The sequence below is a fragment of the Onychostruthus taczanowskii genome, unplaced genomic scaffold (assembly GCF_017590055.1).
Source record: "Onychostruthus taczanowskii isolate IOZ18803 unplaced genomic scaffold, ASM1759005v1 scaffold37, whole genome shotgun sequence".
In the NCBI taxonomy this organism is placed as follows: Eukaryota; Metazoa; Chordata; class Aves; order Passeriformes; family Passeridae; genus Onychostruthus; species Onychostruthus taczanowskii.
The window spans coordinates 6,456,486-6,475,093 of NW_024501126.1; the positions used below are offsets into that span (position 1 = coordinate 6,456,486).

The 18,608-nt window shown below is 41.0% G+C and overlaps 1 protein-coding gene across 1 annotated transcript in view; it reads right to left on the bottom strand.

Annotated features, from left to right (window-relative positions):
• Positions 1-12,141: 12,141 nt before the first annotated feature.
• The window catches only part of LOC121339755 (death associated protein), a 55,530-nt gene continuing 49,063 nt past the window's right edge, over positions 12,142-18,608 (bottom strand). The window contains exons 3-4 of the mRNA XM_041411842.1: positions 16,830-16,872; positions 12,142-15,127 (exon numbers count right to left, since the gene is read on the bottom strand). Of these exons, the coding sequence (XP_041267776.1) occupies positions 15,008-15,127; positions 16,830-16,872 (163 nt within the window). The 3' untranslated portion in view covers positions 12,142-15,007. The remainder of the gene's footprint in view (positions 15,128-16,829; positions 16,873-18,608) is intronic.

Consider the following 18,608-nt stretch of genomic DNA (forward strand, 5'->3'; position numbering starts at 1 on the left):
TTTTCTCATCTCTGGTAAGGAAGAGCTTCAGCATGGGGGTTCCCAGTAGCCTCCCTCCCAGAAGGCACCAACTTCCCCATCACCCAATACCAGCCACTGTGCTGGGCATCATCCAAGTAAGGAAAAAACCAAAAAGTATTCATAGATACCTCCAAAGGCATCACAGGCAGTCACAGCATTAGAAAAGAAGCCTGAAAAATGAGAAGGACCAATTCATCTTATTCTGGAGAACAGGAATTTTCTTCTGTTTGGCAAATTCCTATGTGCAGCTAAATACAGCATTTATGGAAAAACTTTGTGAACTCTGGAGCCTTTTTGCTTTGGCTGTGGAGCTGCTGACCACTGGGAAGTATAAATGATATCAGCTAAATCCATGCTGAGACTGAGATGTGCTTTATAATGCTAAATATGCTAAATATGGATATCCCAGACTGGGCAAACTGGATGCTCCAAATCAGTTCCCCACCTATATAAACACCTATATCATTAAGTTATTTTAATTATACATGGTATTACACTTAACCATATCTATAAAACTACCTACAGGTAACACAGGCACACATAAACATCATTCCTATAAAAAGTAAGAATGAGATACATATATAAAACATAGATATATATATATATAAAATTTAAATTTTTTTAACATATATTATTAACACATATACATATAAAAAGCCTCTTACCTCCTAGTGATAATGTGGAGCACTTATATATGTTAATGATGATAATCTCTCAAAAAAGCCAATATTAAATAATTGTTCTGTAAGAGGAACAAATCATTTTGGGTATATTATGGAGGCTACAAAGGGAAAACAGACCAGCTGCCTTTTCACTGAACACTATGGAGCACTTGCATGAGAAGAGGCAGGGCCTTATGTGAAAATTGTACTTCATTGGATAATTAAAGTTATTATACACATTAATTTTGCATAGTCAGGTTTAAATTTGCCACTTCTCTTGGCACATTTGAATTTGCAATGGTTGTAGCATGCTTTTATATCTATAAAACTGTGCAGAGGTTTGTGGATAATTAGTGGGCCAAATGCTCCTGTTTCGGTTGTCTCTCAGGGAAAGAGAAGAGGTTGGGAAAACGGGTTCAGGTGGTTCATTTTCCCCTTCCTGTTGTAGCAGCTTCCCACATGAATGACAGTTTGCTTTGCCCAAGCCCTTCCTCCCAAACAGCTAGAAAATGAACAGAAACCCTCCAGAGGCAGATGTGCAAAATCTGTGCTCGTGGGTGCCGTCCTGCATGCATCCAGTGATTTCTCACAAGGCACTGATGGAGCAGTGAGCTCCTGTAAATGTGGATCAGGAAAGGGGCACAGGAGCTGCTGGAACACCTGTGCTCCGTGTGTGTGCGTGCCAGTGGGATTTTAACTCTGGATGCCATAGTAACTGAAGTCAGCTCTGAGAGGTGTTAACCACCAAAGGTGCTTCCTGAGCCTCTGTGCACAGCTTTCTGCTGACAAAGGTGATAAAATATTTACTTTCACACCACATGCAGCAGCAGGAAGTTAAGGTTTCCTTGTGTTTGCTGCCACTATACTGCAGCCAGCTTTTTGCAGAAGCCTGAAGTGTATTCATATGAGTGAAATAAAATATTTGTTTGGTGAGCAACAAACCGAACAGACCAGCCATATTAAAATAATTTTTCTTTGTTTCAGTCTCAAAAATTTGTTGTGCAAACAGAAATTCCACTAACATGACCATAAAAATATACTTTGTGGGTGTTTTACACAATCAGTTTCTCACCTGTAGCTTTTGAAAAATGTGGGGTTTATTCTTCGCATGATTGACCGCATTGTCCTTTTTTCATGTTCATTGTTCATGGGCACAATGAGCAGTGTTTACCTGTGGTTTCCCAGGTCTTATGCAAGAGCCTTTTTAGGCTTCTGAAGGGTTTCCAGCTCTCATGAGAATCTGCATGACTGCCTAGGATACTGTGCTCAGAGAAAGCCAAGGGAAAAGTGCTGTATGTCAGCTGTCCAAAGAAGAGATAGCCAGGCACCACAGCGAGGTCTGGTTGGTACTTAAAAACAGCACAAAAAAAAACCAATTGAGCCATTTTAACTGAAAAGTTAAGCGGAACTAATGTGCACAAACTCTCTTGGGTTGGTTTTAATCAGGCTGATATTCACTTGACTTAACCAATCAGAAACAGATTGTGGTTAGAGATACAAATCATTCATCCTGAAATCGGTTTCCATGCAGAAAGCTGTGGCAGCTTAGGTGTGTTGTTTCCAGAGAAGAGGGCTGCCCTGCCACATCCTCGACCTGGGGGAAGGCTCTGACCTGGGCTCTCTGCCAAACCATGCTGGTTTCTTGCAGCTTCCATTTTTCCAAGCAGGTTCTTGTTGCCCTTTTGCTCATCGTTGATGAGCTCTCTCACACACAGCAGCCAATGGCATCTCCTGGAGCCGCTCAGTGCCTCTTGCTCACCTTTAGCTAATTACCAGTGTCACTTTCATTAACATGGCTCACAGCTGCCAGGGATCCTTCCCTTCACACCATCCCCAGCAGCATGCTGCAGCTTTGCTCTGTCACTTAGATTTGGGAAAATCTAAATCCTCACATGCAGCGCTGGGTAAGAGCTGCATTGTCACCATCCTCCACGGAGAACTGCTCTCCTCCCATCAAGTAAAACACTGGCTTAATCTTTAATTCAACACTGTCTTTTGAGGATCACAGCCCCTGCTCAGGAACAAAGTGAGCCTGACAACAGTCAGAGTCAGAAGATGAAATATTAATCCATGCTTTCGTGACATTCAGGCTGGATTACAATAATTCCCTGTCTGCAGGTCTCCCAAGGCCGCCTCCTATAAAACACAGTTTGTACAGAAGCCAGCCGTGGGATTTAACCACTGCAGACAGTCAGCCCACCTCCCAGACTCCAAACCTGGGGCTTGTCTGGAGACCTCTCTTCCTTCTTTATCTCCAGGTATGCTCTTCAATTGCCAGATGCAGATCACATTCATAACTGTGGCTATTTTTAGTCACTAGAAAAAATCCCAGCTTCAGGTTGTGTCAAAAAAAAAAAAAAAAAGTATAAAAGCTATAAATATGATAGGAAGATTCTACAAATATGATAGACTCTTTCTCTCCTAAGCCCATCATCCCAGGGCACAGAACATGTCAGATGGGTCACTCTTCTTTTAGGGCATTGAATGGCATTTCCTCGGGGCGAGAATTAGTTAAACTGGAAAAGCAACAAAATGAATCCACAGTGAAGAGCTGAGTGTTGTACACCAGTCAGCTCAAATCTGACCAAACTAAAGAGAATGTGAGGCTGAATGAGGAAAAGAAATCCACCACCACAAAGGGATATAGCTGAAGAAAACATGGTGGGAAGAAAGCAAGTTAAAGCCAAGCTCACCATCTGGGATTTCCATAAGCATCAAAGATGCAGCTGTTCCGTGTTGGTATGTGTTGGATCAAGTGCAGGGCTTGTACTTGCTTATTTCCTGTGTGCCTCAGTCTACCCCTCAGTTGAAGAGAAATATTTCCTTCAATACCATTTTAATCCATAAGGTCAGCTCTTGGTTATCAGGTAGTGAGGGAAAAGGATGGATGGGAAAATCCATGGAAACAAAACCATGTAACGAAAATTATGTCAGCCAAGCAAAGCGAGAATGTGTCATCTCCTGCCTTTGGAACACCACACAAAATTGTTCAGAGATGGTAGAGGCAGCTGGGACAGCAGGGGCCAGAGTGGAGCCCGTGGCAATCCCAGTGGCAGTATTCAGATGTGAGGTGATGGTGAGGCTGGACACATCCAGGACACAGATCATCTGCTGCTCATGGCTGCAGAGTGGCTGAGCCCACACAGCTTCTGAAGACAAAGAAGGGCAAGAGTGCTCATTCCCTATAGTACAGATATATAACATTAAAGGTGCCCTCCCTCAAAACACATTTAAAAAGTATGCTTCTCTCTGAGTAACAGGAAGTTACAGTGCCCTTGGCCTTTTTTTCCTGCCAAGTGATTTCCTTAAGTAAATGAGTATTGGCTGTATAGGAAAGCTTAGCCTAAAATGCAAGACTAAGGAAGTTTTGCATCATATACCACCATCATGCCCTATTTTGCTGAAGAATTCCAGCTTTTGTAGATCCAGTGGGCTATTTAAGGGATTTATGAAGTCATGAAAGCAAAAGTCAGGTCCATGCAGTTTAAATACCATATAATCCCTGTGTTGCCATTTCCCATTAGCTGGGTTCTTCTGAAAGCCTTGTGCCAGCTGAGAAGACACATCCAAGAATGACACTTAGGGGGAATTTAAATGAGCCCAGGGCAGGGGAAAAAAGGAGGGAGAAATGGCAGCAGCAGCCCAGCAGCAGCAGCAGCAGTAAGTCAGACAAAGCCAAGATCTAATTTAACAGTGATCATCCCTCACACAGTTATTTAAAAATCACATTAATGTATGGACATGAACCTTCCTACAGAATTGTGGGTTTACACTTTACCCAAAGGAGCCTCTGGAGTCCTAGACCCATGGAAGAGTGAAGAAATCCTTGTGGCCTGAAGGTCTGTCCCTCAAGCCAAAGAAGGCATCACTGCTCACATTTCAGAGTAATGTCAAGAAAACCATAGTGGTGGGAAGGAGTTGAAGTGAGAATTCTGGAGTACCAGGCTGCACCCAGACCTCTGCAGGAAGGTCTGCACTGCAGAAAGATCTATACCTGTGAAATATTTTGAGAGCACTCATACCTTTCCTAGGATTCCTTGCAAAGTGTTTCTGCTAATTTCAATTTTATCCACATCTTTCATTTGAGAAAATATCTACTGAGTTGAGCAGTGAATTCTGGGATGCTGGCAGGGCATGTAGCTATTTAAGGGCTTTTTCACATCTGTTTTCACAGGCAAACCCTATTAAATTGTAACAATAAACCACATGGATTTTACTAGTAAGCAATCAATTTCCATGAAAGATAACAAAAGCTTTCACTGAAATGGGCTAGAAATCCAAATCCCTTAAAATCTGAGTCCGTATTATAAGCACCATGCTGTAGGCACTGCAGTAAACACTGCTTATTGGGTGCTCAGGGTGTGTTTTCTTAGGTTAAGCATCACCAGCAGATGCAGTCACATGTGATGGGGTAACCCCACACACTTTATGGTTGCTGCAAACTCCAAACATATCCACTGGTCCAGAACAAAACACTCTTTTTGCCCTCTCTTCCAGCAGCTGCTCACGGCACAACAAGCTCCCACAGACCGTGCTGGTGGCTGGATGCCTCTGGTCCCCAGAAATGCCTCATGGGCTGGGACTCTCTGAGGTGCCTGGCCCCCAAAGATCGTGCAAGGCAGTGTCTTGAGAAGTGACCCTGGCAGGGACCCTCCAAACTCCCACACCTGGGGATAAACCTCAGAGACCCCCACCAAGGAAGGGTACAGAGACCACACTCTGGTCTTCCATGGCAGCCTCTGGCTAAGACCAAAGGCTGTCCACTGCATCATCCAGAGAACTGACTGGGACAGAACAACACCAGGAGACTCACCTCTAATAAAAAGGACCTTGAGAACACTTAAAAATGCTTTCTAATACTGAGTAACACCTTTTAGACTTCGTTGATGCTCCAAGGCATCAACATTTCCAAGGTGCATGTCTAAAAAGGCACTAGCATTTTCCTCTTAAAATATCAAGGTTAGAACAGCTCAGCTGCTGTAGCCTCACACCATTGTTTTTCATTAATATCTTCCCCAAATTCTGTTCATCAGCTAAACCATCCCTCAGTGAATCTACAGAAAATGCCCACCTGATGCTCAGCATCCACTGGCAGTTTTAGGGAGTGAAGATCCAAGCTCCGCTTGAGTTCTCTCCCCTGGATGCTCTCCCAGACGCTGCTTTTAGTCACCTTCCCACACCTGAGTAAGTTCCCACCTCGAAGCAGTCTAGTGCACCACAAAACAGTACCAGTTACATCAAAGTTAATCTGTGGCTTTGCAAGGCACAGGCAGGAGCAGGACCATGAAGTGTTGTGACAGCCTGTCCTTGAGAGTGGCAGCACTGGGGAGCGAGAGGCCAGCAGATGACACAGACTGTTAGACACGCTGCCTCTCGGTGACTCCAGGCACACAGGGATTGAAGATTTCACTCTAAGAAGCATTTCTGTTAAGTGTGCAGAATAAAAACAAATTCACCTCTCCTTTTACACTTGAAGAGCTTCTGCTGCACAGTTGATGAAAGGCAAAAAGGCTTCAGCTCTATGGTTATTATGCCAGCAAATATGGCTGAAAAAATATACAGGGCTCATGTTCATTCCTTGTAGCTTGTATTACCTATTAGAACTATAATGCTATCAAAGTGATATTCTCCATTTACATTGGCCCTAGCATTTCACCTTGAGTACAAATGCTAAGCTATCAAAATGGAGTGCTCAAAATGAGTATGAAGGTGCCATTGTTACTCAGCCACCTTTCAGAGTATTCGTACTGGGTCACTAATGCTGTTTAGAATTGTTTCTCAGGGTAATTGGTAGAGCTCTTCTTCCTCAAGTGCTGTGCTTTAATCTTTTCACTCTGTAATCTCAGCCACAGAAATATTTGTATTTTCAGAACATAAAGGACAATAAATCAAGAGTGAAGTTCTTGCTTGATTCTGACTATTGAAAGCATTTCAATAGCACCTGCAGGCTGAGCTGACATCTTGCCATTTGTTTTGCAATCTTGTTTGATTATAGGCAAAGCAACAGGTAAGTAAAAGAGAAACTGCAGAGCAGTAACCCTGAGACTGCTTTTATAAATAAACAAAGGATATAATTTTTAAAATATGCATTTATATACAATGTTTACATCATTCCTCAAAAAGGGGCTGTGGTTGTGCTTATGCTTGTTTCTGCTGAAACAGATTGTACACTTGTTTACTAGTAAATGAAAAATTAGGATCTTTTCCCCTTAGTTATTAAAATCAAGTATACTGATTTATACAACATGTATATGTTTAGTTGTACACATACTGTTGTGTGTTACAACAGTGGTTCCCTCCTCCCTTCTATCTCACAAGCTAATTTACTCTGAACCATTTTGTTCAACTGTTTTCAAAAGAACTCATATTCTCACTCATATAATCTTTTCTTCTAAACTTGCTGTTCCAGACAGGAGCACTGCACAGACCTGTGCTCCTTCTTCCAAGGAGCTTTGTTGAATTCCAGTCCCTATTTTTGAAATCATGGGGTCTACACAACGACAGTCTAGGGTCAGATTTTGCATGACAAATTTCATTTCATGCCCTGAAGCCAGAGCTTCACAACACATTTGTGAGTCAGGAAAAAGCCCAGAAATCAATGTTTAAAAAGTGGCTTAGCAGTGACCAAGCTGCAGAACTGAAGATGGGACACAGCTGTGTAACACCAGCATTCCTCTGCAGAACTCCAAAAATACAACTCACATAAAGGAAAGGATCTGCCCACAAGTCTTCTCCAGCACTTTTTAGGTTGATAGAAAAGTGTTAGTTACAATGTTTGAAAAGAGGGATGTTTGGAGGTCTCTACCTCATGTAAAACACCTAGTTTGACTCTCCAGTCCTGCAAAATAAATCTGAACTTACCATAATTCCTTGGGGAGTATCACTGAAGTTAACAGGACTATAAACACAAAGTAGAAATCCTCTAAAAGATGGGTGGCCTGCATGGAATAGGAAAATAACCTGCCTTGAAGGAACCTACACCTGTAGGAATCCTAAATCTCCCAGGGGAGATCTGCTTAGATGGCATTGGTAACATTTTCCATACTTTTTAAAGTATAGATTCTGCCTTTTATGATTCTTTTTTATCCTGCACGCACTAACAAAGTCATTCCTATTGTAAAGGACCAGCCATCAGAGAGTGACACACAGAGCACACCAATACAGCCAGGAACAAAACCAGGTGCATAAACAAACTAAACATATGCACCTAGGGGAGAGGAATGTTATGGGTCATGATAAATAGTCAGACCAAGCTCAGTGCTTTCTTTAAGTATTTACCTTAGCCGCTACTGGCTGGTGGCGAGCCAGTCATCAGCATGCAAAGCACAGTTCTAACACTGTGAAGTTTTCAGTGTGGATGTTGTAGGAGCTCTTTGGGGCCACAAAAAGCACAGTCTTAACCGAGGACCTTAACCAAGATCCTCATAACAAGCTCAGTTGACAGGCTTATTTAAGGCTTCAGCCTTTCATTCCAAACCCCTCCAGCTGTCACAACTGTCACATCAGCAGCAGGCTAATGTTTATGATGTTCTGGGTAATAAATCAGGCCCTAAAAGGAGAATTCTTGTATTTGCTATTAATTATCTCTTGTCCAGAGGGAAGGAATTAGGTAAGGAATTAGCTTCTGATATGGGTCTTTTTTATTAGCAACTCAGATGTAACACTAGCTACCTGCAAAAAGGATGTTAAAGGTGTTCACCCAAACTGCATGTTCCAAAGAATCTGATCTCCCATTGCTTAATACCTCTGGGATGAACGAAATCTTACATCCTAGTTTTTAAAACAGACTGTTCTTTCATTGTAGGGACATACACAAACACACACACATGAATATTAATTAGGTCTCAGTTCAACTAGAGTATGTCTTAGTTCTACATCCTATATCCACATATATGCTGCCTGCCTTTTGCAGTGAAGAGAGATAACATATATTTCTTTATGCTTAACCTTGCAGGTTAGAAGAACCAGAATTTATTAACATGTATTTGCATTTGCAGATTTCCCTCATCCAAAGGCCTCTTCCATGCAAAAAAGATTCAAGGACATATAGATTTACGAATCAAAGAATTGTCCTCTCAGTATGTAATTAGGCATGGGGAATTGAGGTCACCGAGCAGCACAAGAAATGGCCAGTGTACAGTTCTGAAACAATATGACAGCTCTGCTTGTTTTCTCTTATCATCCTCTAACAACAGCTTTACAGAGCACAACTGAATCCACTTCTGTGCTGATCCATTTACTGTTCTACTTTTAACATTTAAGGCTTTGCTTCTCTAATCACAGCTCCTGCTCACCACTGATTTAAATACACCAGAAAGTGAAATGAAGTGTGCAACATTCCACTGGCATGCGCCCCAGTCTGGTGGTCTTCAAGAGACAAAGCCAGATAACCTTTATCTTCTTCAGACATACCATATGAAAAATTAAATATAGCTTAAGATGAGGTGCACATCTCATCTTAGAAATAAGGCTCAGAAAAAAGTTTTTTTTTTTTTTTAAATACCAAGTGAAGTTTTCTGTTACATCAGTTACATTCAGAACATTAGGTTCTGAAGTAAGCATAAAACAAGGAAAAAGGTGATGCCTTTCTTCCTTCAGACCCAAACACTGACACACTTGGTGCAATTTTACTCTGAAAGGCATTGAATATGTGGTTTCAGTCACCCCTGAAACATGAGAAGATATTTGTCATTTCAGCTGCTACAAGCATACAGAAATAAATGGCTAACTCTTGCTTTTCATTTTAACTAACTCCACTGTTCTATATTTTAAAATGCACTTCTGGCTTAAGAGAGAAGCCAAGTGGGTTCCTTTGTGACCCTGAGATTAACTCAGTTGGCCAGGGCATGGTGCTAACACCAGGGCTGTGGGTCCAATCCCCCAGGGGCTATTCACTTAACTGGACTCGCTGGGTCTTTGTGAGTCCCTTCCAGCTCAGAGTATTCTGTGATTTGGAAACTGTGGTCTCATTGCTGTGCTCTCCAGTTCACTCACTCCTCTAATAAAGTGATGTCACTATCCATCTTCACCTGGTATCAGACAGCCACTGACACCTGAGCAGCCACCACACATGGCTCGTAAGGGCCCATTTCACACACCTTCATAACCTGCCACTTGCTTCTCTGCCAGAAGGGAGGATAAAGACCATTATGCTGAACCAGCTTTAGTCAGGACAATGTGACACTACACTGAAGGTAACACCGTGGTACCTTACTGACACTGATGCGAGCTGCAGTGTTATTAGCAGCTAACCAATTTTCATAATCCTTAAAATCACTGTAGATTACTAATGCTTTTCTTTTCCTAAAGCTACGAGTGACCTATAGAATGCCAGGCACTCACGTTTTCTAAAAATACCTCCAATGTAAGCTGGACAGCAGAGATTATGCTACAGGGATTCTTTCAAGGTCACTTGCAAGATCTCTGCGTGCCATGGCTTTAGTATCCTTAAATTCAGTTTTGTCATTGACAACATTCTGTGTTTCGCAAAAAATCATCAGCAACCATGCATGTCTGTGAGCTCCAAATAGTGATAAATTCCATTCCCAGAAAGGGATATCATATTATTTTTCTCGCCTCAGATCAGCATTCTGAAGGGAAGGAAAACAGTCCATTGCAATAGAAATTACTGCTTTGTTCACAAAGTGCTTTGTCAAATACAATGCACTCTACCTCTCCTCTCAGGCCTCACATCTGAATGCTAGTGCTTCCATTTTGTGATTCAAGGAGTAGTATACACTAGCTGCAGTCTTTTCTCTGATAGGGGATGAAGAAAATCAATAAAGGCACATTCTTGAAGGAGACCCAAAACCACAGAGACAAACAAAATACAAAACTCCACCTTCTTAAGAAACTACCTTTACTAATTTTATATAACAGAATCACGCACAGCACTTACCAAAGGTTACAGCTACAATGATGTTTTATTTTACCCATCTGCTGAAAAAAATCCCATGATTTACTGCTGCAGACTTGACTCAGTTTCTTCTTGAGCCAGCCAGTCATTATGACCTGCATCCCTCTGCATCCTTATATAGCAGGTAACATTAGCTGTAACCAGTAATATTTAAATGTCTTTATCTTGTGAGAGGTTTGTGTGCAAAGAATTTAAATTAAAACAGAGATTTGTCTTGATTCTTTACATCATTGTAGCCTCTGACCAGCAACATATCCCCCTGTTGCAAAAGTAACTGCACCCATACTGACATCCCCACATTTTCTAAAATGCAATTATGTGTATTAATCTAGCACCTTAAGGCATTAGCCTAGACTTAAATATAATTCTAATGTACCCAAATCTGAAGTGAACACAAGAAGTGCCTTATAAAGCCACACCACCCTCCCCTATGAAGATGGCAAGTAGTCAGAGTAAAGTTATTCCAAAGGGATACAAACATAGTTCCATTCATTCCCTTCACGTTTGTATGGAAAACTGCTGGGAGTATTTTCATTAAACAGCCAGGAGCATACAGTGATCACACTACTGGGGAAAAAAGCACAATACTTCTGTTTCAAGGCATTCAGTGACAAAAGGGTAGATCATACTGTTGACACAGAAGTAAATAATTTCTAATTACTAACAACATTTGCAGTACTGCTGGTAACAAGGCCATGAAATTTAGAGTAACAATGGACAATGCAATCAACAGCATGCCCGACATCATGCACATGTATTTTCCCAAAATGTTAATGAAATATATCTTTTGAATAATGTAGCATGAAAAGCAGGCTGAGAGGAGACCCTATTGCTCATCACAACTACCTCTAAGGAGGTTTTAGCAAGGTGGGGTTGGCCTCTTCTCCAAAGTAACAAGTGACAGCATAAGAGGAAATGGGCTCAAGTTTTGCCAGGGGAGATTTAGATTGGATATGAGGAAAACTTTATTCACCAAAATGGTTGTCAAGCTTTAGAACAGACTGCCCAGGGAAGTGGTTAAGTCACCACCCCAGAGGTATTTAAAAGATGTATGGACCTGGCTCTTAGGGACATGGCTTAGTGGTGGACTTGGCAGTGCTGGGTCAACGCTTGGACTCGATGCCTTGAAGGGTCTTTTCCAACCGAAACCATTCTGTGATCATGTAAGCGCAGAGTCCCAGGGCAGCAGCCATCTCCTCTGCACTGCATCACACACATCTGCTGCATCACACATGCACTAAACACGGGATGCACAAAGTATCAGAACGGGCCAAGAGACACTGCAGCAATTTCTCCATACTCTTCAGCAAATCGCTTGTGTTATGGCCTGCACTGTGTAAACTGCAGCTTTATGAAAAGCTTGCCACCTCTTCTGATTACAATACTTGCTGTTTCTGAAAGACTACAACTTGCAAAGCAATGGAAAATGTTATATTTAGTTTCCTTTACCATCCTGGTTTATTACCAGGGTTAGATTGTCTAGCTTCATAGGGGCTGAGCGAGCATCTCCAATTTCATAGTGGAAAACAGCAACTCCCATTCTAGGTGGCAGTATCTACTTTTTATTTTACATGAGAGTGGACTATTCAAAACAGCTCATCCACTGTGTCATAAAACTTCATAATAAATTTCACTATCTACAAAATGTTGATTAGTCATGCAGCAATCTGTAATAAAATCCCATAAATGCCACAAAGCTGCACCCTGCTGACTTACACTGCACTTACAGAGAAAAAAGAGCCCAATATACAACTTCATGCTTTATTGTTGCATTATTGCCACATAGACAATTACAGCAAATTTCTTTTGCAGTTATTTCAAGGTAACATCTGAACATCTCCTGTGCTTATATGCTATTGCAACATCTTTTAAAAGTATCAATAACCATCAGTAAGAAATCCAGTTCACCAGTTATGATTATTTTGGAAAAGGTAATGCTTTGGTAAGGACATCTATGTATAAACATGGATACCTCCCAACAATATATAGCTTTCATACAGAGACATTTTCTAACCATATATGAATTTCTGCGCTCTAAAAGCCACTAAAGCTATCTTAAGAGCCATACTTCATTGTACAAACTTACATATCTATCTAAGTAATCAAAGACAAAAATCAGGTATTGTCTATATATATTGTGTATATTGCATTAATAACCAGGAGCAGTAGTTTGCAATTTGAAAGCATCCATGCTCCTAACTTTTACTGTCAGAATGGAGATATGGTGTGGCTTTCAAAACCGTTTCTACCTATTACAAGACAGGGAGCAGAGGTACCCAGCCCCACCTCACTGTGTGCCTCCAGATTGAGGTTTAGTTTTCCACTGCAGTCAATGGAGCCAAGAGTGATCCAGCTCATCCTGAAAGACTCTTCCCTTTGGTCAGTGATGCCATACCTAAGCTCTGCTGACTCTCCTGACTGCACCACCACTGACTACACTGAGCTCTAGACACTGCTTCAGATGCAGGCACAGCAGGAGGCAGAGCTGAATCCCACCCAGCTCCCCCTCAGGCCAGCAGGTACCAGAAGTGACGGCGATGAGCTGCTCCATCGCTGACACCGCACACAGACAGCTCCGGCTGCATCACCAAACAACTTCTCTCCTGCGTCTGCAAACATTCCTGCCAGCAAAACATCTCCTGCAGAGATTCCAAGAGGCTCACAATGCTTCCCTTATGAGTGAGCTGCTCAGGTGTGAACCACTTGTACACTCATAAGCAGCTACAAACAAGGCCTCTGCTGCACCGACATCAGAAACAGAAAGCAGATCTGAAAAGTCATGCATACTCTAATACAGAATAATTCTTACAAACAACACTCGTTCCTTAAGGCAAGTATGGTTTCTAATCAAATTGAAAATAAGGACTGCATGTGTAGATTGTACATCCTTCCTTGGGTTTAGAATAAATATGTCCATGCATATAATTTGTAAAACATCATTTCCATTTCAAGCCTAGAAAGAGATGGAAATGTCAGGTCCCTTGCACCCACATGAAGGGACTTGTTCCACTTGTGAAATGGGCCGTATTTCCCATTATTTTGTTGCTGTTGTTTTAAATCAGCTACTCAGGAAATAATTATTAAATCTGCAGAATTAAAAAAAAATTTCTAAACTTTCCTCACTGTTTTATAACCATAAATGAACTGGTAAAGCCCCAAGTGACCTTGAAATCTCACTGATTTGCCAGGTGAATGGCTGCAACATTAGCTCCCACTTTTTTGACATCATTAGAAATTTTATAAACCTGGAGGCTACTAAAGGCTGTATTGCATTTATAGTTAAAAACAGAAGGACACTTTAAAATAGGTAGAATGTATAAAATTTTTTTCCTGGTTTTTACAGAGGTGAGTTACAGAAGAAAAATGATAGAGCTAAGTGATTTTGAACTGAGAAATCAAACGTTTTAATTATCTGGTAAAAATAAAATGATTGCTCTGTTTGGAAAAACTTTCTTTTTACTCCCTCATATCCCTACTGTATTTTAGAATAAGAAGATTAGGAAAAAAAATTATGTGCAAAGGAGATTGGATCATAAACATCTTTACTAATGGTACCTCAATTTAAAAAGGTGATCTCCAATTCTAAATTAAAAAAAGGATTTTTGACCAACATTTTAAATTAAATACATAGGGTCATTAACTCCTTCAGCTTGTTATTGGAATGTGAAATCCTCACCTCAAAAATACAGCCCCCAGTGAGACCCATGAGATTACAAATGAGCTGTCTACAGTAGCAGTGTTCTTGTAATTCTGATTTCTCTCTCCTCTCCATTCCTACAGACCACCAGAGGGAAAAATCTCAGCAAGACTGTGCGAGTGCAAAGGGGTGTAAAGAAGACTCAGCTGGATCTCTGCCCACTTCAGAATGTATAGGGGCCTATCATCATCTCCCTGGTTGAATCCAGAGGGTACTGGGCTGTAGCACTGTAGGATACTGAAGGCTGCAAGGGTTCTACATAATCAAGATAATGACTGACTTCTGTCTCAACACACCCAACAAACTCCCTCCAGACAGTAAAGGTACCAGTACAAAAGGGCTGTTCTTCCTTACTGGCTTAGCTTAAAAACTACATTAACTAAACTATCTGCTGATGTGAGTCCACAACTAAAAGTATAAATTTTAGGCCCATTAATCATATTATTCATACTGAAGTTTTTATCTTGGCAATAAGAAAATCTTATAAAAAAGCACCCCTGATCAGCAAATACTCAGTACAGAATTTTCCATCTAGGATAACAACTGAACAATGTCTTCATTCTTATTAACCCTTGAGAATTAAAGTAAAAGAAACAGCATATTATTTTAGATGTCAATTTTACAGATTTGACAGTGTGAATACTAAAGGGTTTTTGTCTTCTCTTGAAAACATCCACTGAGAGCAGGTTGGCAGAGATCCTGACGGGGAGCTCACTTGCGAGGCTGGTGGATGTGCTGTTTGACATGCTGTGGGTGAGGAAGCTTCTCCACAGAAGGATGTGGTTTCTGATGAGCCACCTGAGCTGCAGCTGGAGGGAAGTCCTTATCACCCTGTTTGAAGAACACAGCAGGAAAAGTTTAAGGAATCTTAAAAGTGCACTTTCCAGTTCAAATAGATGTAAATTCTAAAAAATGTGAAAATCAGATGAAAAATAGTGTTGCATGTTATGTGGGGTCCCCCTGTACACATTCTGTGTTTTTATTTTTCTTCAAAATTTTTCTTACACAAGCTTCACTTCCTCCAGTTATACACACTATCCAATAATATGGTATCTTAATGTGTCCCCAAGGGAAAAAAAAATCAAAATATTCCTATCTTCAGATGTGTTTGGTTTCCAAGAAGCCACTAGAAAGAATAGACTATTTTAAAAGTAAGGTAAGGCAGCATGAAAAATACCTGCACAAAAAGCCTGCTGTAGGAATCAGAGTTGTACAATGGCCTGGCTTGGAAGCCTTACCAGCTCCAACATCAATGCCATGGGCAGGGATACCCTCCACTAGACCAGGCTGCTCAGGACTCCATCCTGAGGGATGCAGTTAAGTCACCCCAAAGCCTTCTCTTTTCCAGGCTAAACAATGCCAGTTCTTTAGGAAGAAAGCAGGATCTAAAACTACTTATGACTCAATCTTAGGGACGGCTGGCTTTTAAGTTTAACATGCTCTTTTAACCAGCTCTGCTATGTCAGCTCTCAGGGGCTGCTGCTGGGCAGTCTCAGTCCAGGTGTAACCCTCAAGTCACCTATTTACCATTGCCATTTCTAGGGTCAGTCCCACGAGGCTTTCAAAAAGCAACAGGATACAAATACTATCATATAAATACAAAGTGCTCAGTCACAGCGGGACAATAGCACCACAACTTCCCCCTTCAGAAAGTGGGACAAACATATCATATGCCAGAAACTCTGGCAATCCACTGGCTCACAGGGCAACAGCCTTACACTGTTTTGTTTTGGTTTTGTTTTAATCGGGATGTTAACTTGGTTACATTTTGTATTTTTTTCTGGACTCCAACTTGCTTCCAGTGTTCAAAGATCTGCTCTCCTCAGACTCGACATTTTCTGCCTCTTCTCCCCTGATGCTGCCAATTGTCCATTCCTTATGGGCTAAGGAAAATGGCATTCAGCTCACTCTTTCCCATGTGATCTGACACAAGCATAGCATCTTACAGTAAACAACACTACAACCCCCAGTGATGTAAGGTGACCACCACACAAAGCCATGACAAAAACCCTGCCACAATGCATGAATTACTGATCACATGATTAATGGCCAGTTAATATTAAGGATTTACAGGTCCTGCCTGCTCTTGAAGTCCAGGGAACAACACCCTAAATCCCAAGTACCTCAAGGCACATATGGCAGCTGAAACACACTATCCTCAAGCACGTAACCTTACAGGCAGGAGGGTTGCCCTTCATCACAGATCAAGCTCCAGCAGCAGTTTAATATGCAGCCTCTTCCAAAGGAAATGAATACAGTAATATCTAGCTTAGATATAAAAAGATAATCCAATAAACTTAAAGTGCTAAAATTCAAAGAAAAACGGTGGAAATAATTTCAATGAATAATTTCAATTTCACACAAACCCAGAAAGAATGCTCAAAGGGCCTTACACGAATATGGAAAACACAAAGCCTCCTCTCACAAAAGAGGAAAGGGTATGAAAAAGATTAATTTTGCTCTGATTGGAGGTAATTCTGAAAAGCTTACAGTAATTTCACTATGACTGAGAGAAATTTACTGATAATCTTACCCTAGCAATGACACCGGAGATGAACACTGCTGGCTTAGGTGGGCTGAAAAAAATAAGAGATTATTTGTATCAGTTATTTAGAAGGTAAAAATGAACAGGAAATCACATATACAACACACACACACACACACAAAAAAAAAAGGTGGCATTTTTGGAAACTGATTAATGTTTCAAATAGACAAGACAAATTTCCTCTTCAAATGACTATTGCCTTAGTAGTACTTACTGCAGCCGAAACCAGACCTGTAGGTTTTGGCTGCTGTTACTTCACATTAATTGTGACAGCAGTAAGAGGCTAGTCCAACAATACTGCTTCTTAAAGCAGAGTCTTTGTTTGCATTGGTTTCTTAATCCTCTAATTTTGTATATAAACTGCCAGCAGTACTTTAGACTTGGTGTATTTGTATTGCACAAAGAAAACTAAACAGGACTAAAGTCACTGCTGTGTTAGAGAAGAAAATAAATTTCAAGTTCACATCTGTCAATTGAATGAATGAGGATTCTAAGTCTCAGAAAGAGCAACACACTGTACTTGAAATCACATATTTTCAAGCAGGTAGTCTGCTCTATTACAAGAAACATCTCTGTAATCAAACAAATATTAAAAAACATAAACCAAAGCCTTTCCCGGTTTCTTCATTTGCAGACCCTCCATCCACACCAACAGGAACAGATTCTCCACAGCCAGAGCTCTCTGTATCTTGGTCAGCATGAGCCATTGGTTTCCCTGGGTCACTGTTCTCCTGAACTGAGCACCTCTACCTGGAGGCCCCAGCACAGCCATGTCAACTGCTCGCCCTGCTGGCACTGCCGGCGTCTGAATTACAGACACTCAGCAACCTCAGTGCCTCTGGGCAACTAAAACCACACATGCATGGAATCTGCAGAAGGGTTGGGACCTGGAGCTCCAGAAAATCTCCACAATAGGGGTAACTCTCCTGTAAGAAAACCATGTAACCTGAGGCACTGCAGAGGGAAGCAGAGTGGGGAGCTGAAGGTGTCCCTCCCCCTGAGAACATCTGTAACTGAGGACTCAGAGCAGCTCCATTAACCTGGACCACAAGAAAGGTTCTACCCTGAGATGTTACAGCTCACAAGGCTGGAATAACACAAAGCATACACAAATCAAATGACCTATTAGAGGAATGATAGTGATTACTATGATGCACTTTACAACTACACAGCTTGTAAAAATTTATTAACATGATGTTGTGTGAAGTTAAGATAACAAGCAGCACAGTATTAGACTTGTTATAATGAACTCATAAATATTGCCTGAGCCCTGTTTAAGTCATGGTATTGCTACTCAGTCTCTGAACAGCCTGGTTATTTAACAAGGCTCAGCATCCCTCCTAGAAATTTTTAAAAAGTCAGAAAGACAAAGACAAGGTTAGAAAAAAAGGAGAAAGGAAGAGAGTTCTGCTCTAAAATACTTCCATGGAAGGATTACAGTGATATTTCCTGCCATGAGAAATAACATTTTAATAGTTGTATTAGACTTTTTCAATCCAATTCTCTGTCAGTACAAGCAAATAACAAGCAAAGATCAATAGCAAAACACTTCCATTTCATTCTAATTATACCGAGCCAATTAGTATGTTACAGTCTGCATGAGACTTACTGGATGCTGAGTAACAAACTCAAAGAAATAACTCTGACTGAGAAAATACAGATGTACTGCAGTGGCTCAAGGTACAATTCACACACTCACACCATGACATTATAAAGGAAATGAAGAGTAAATGAAAAAAAAAAAAAGTATGGCAATTTATTCTTCAG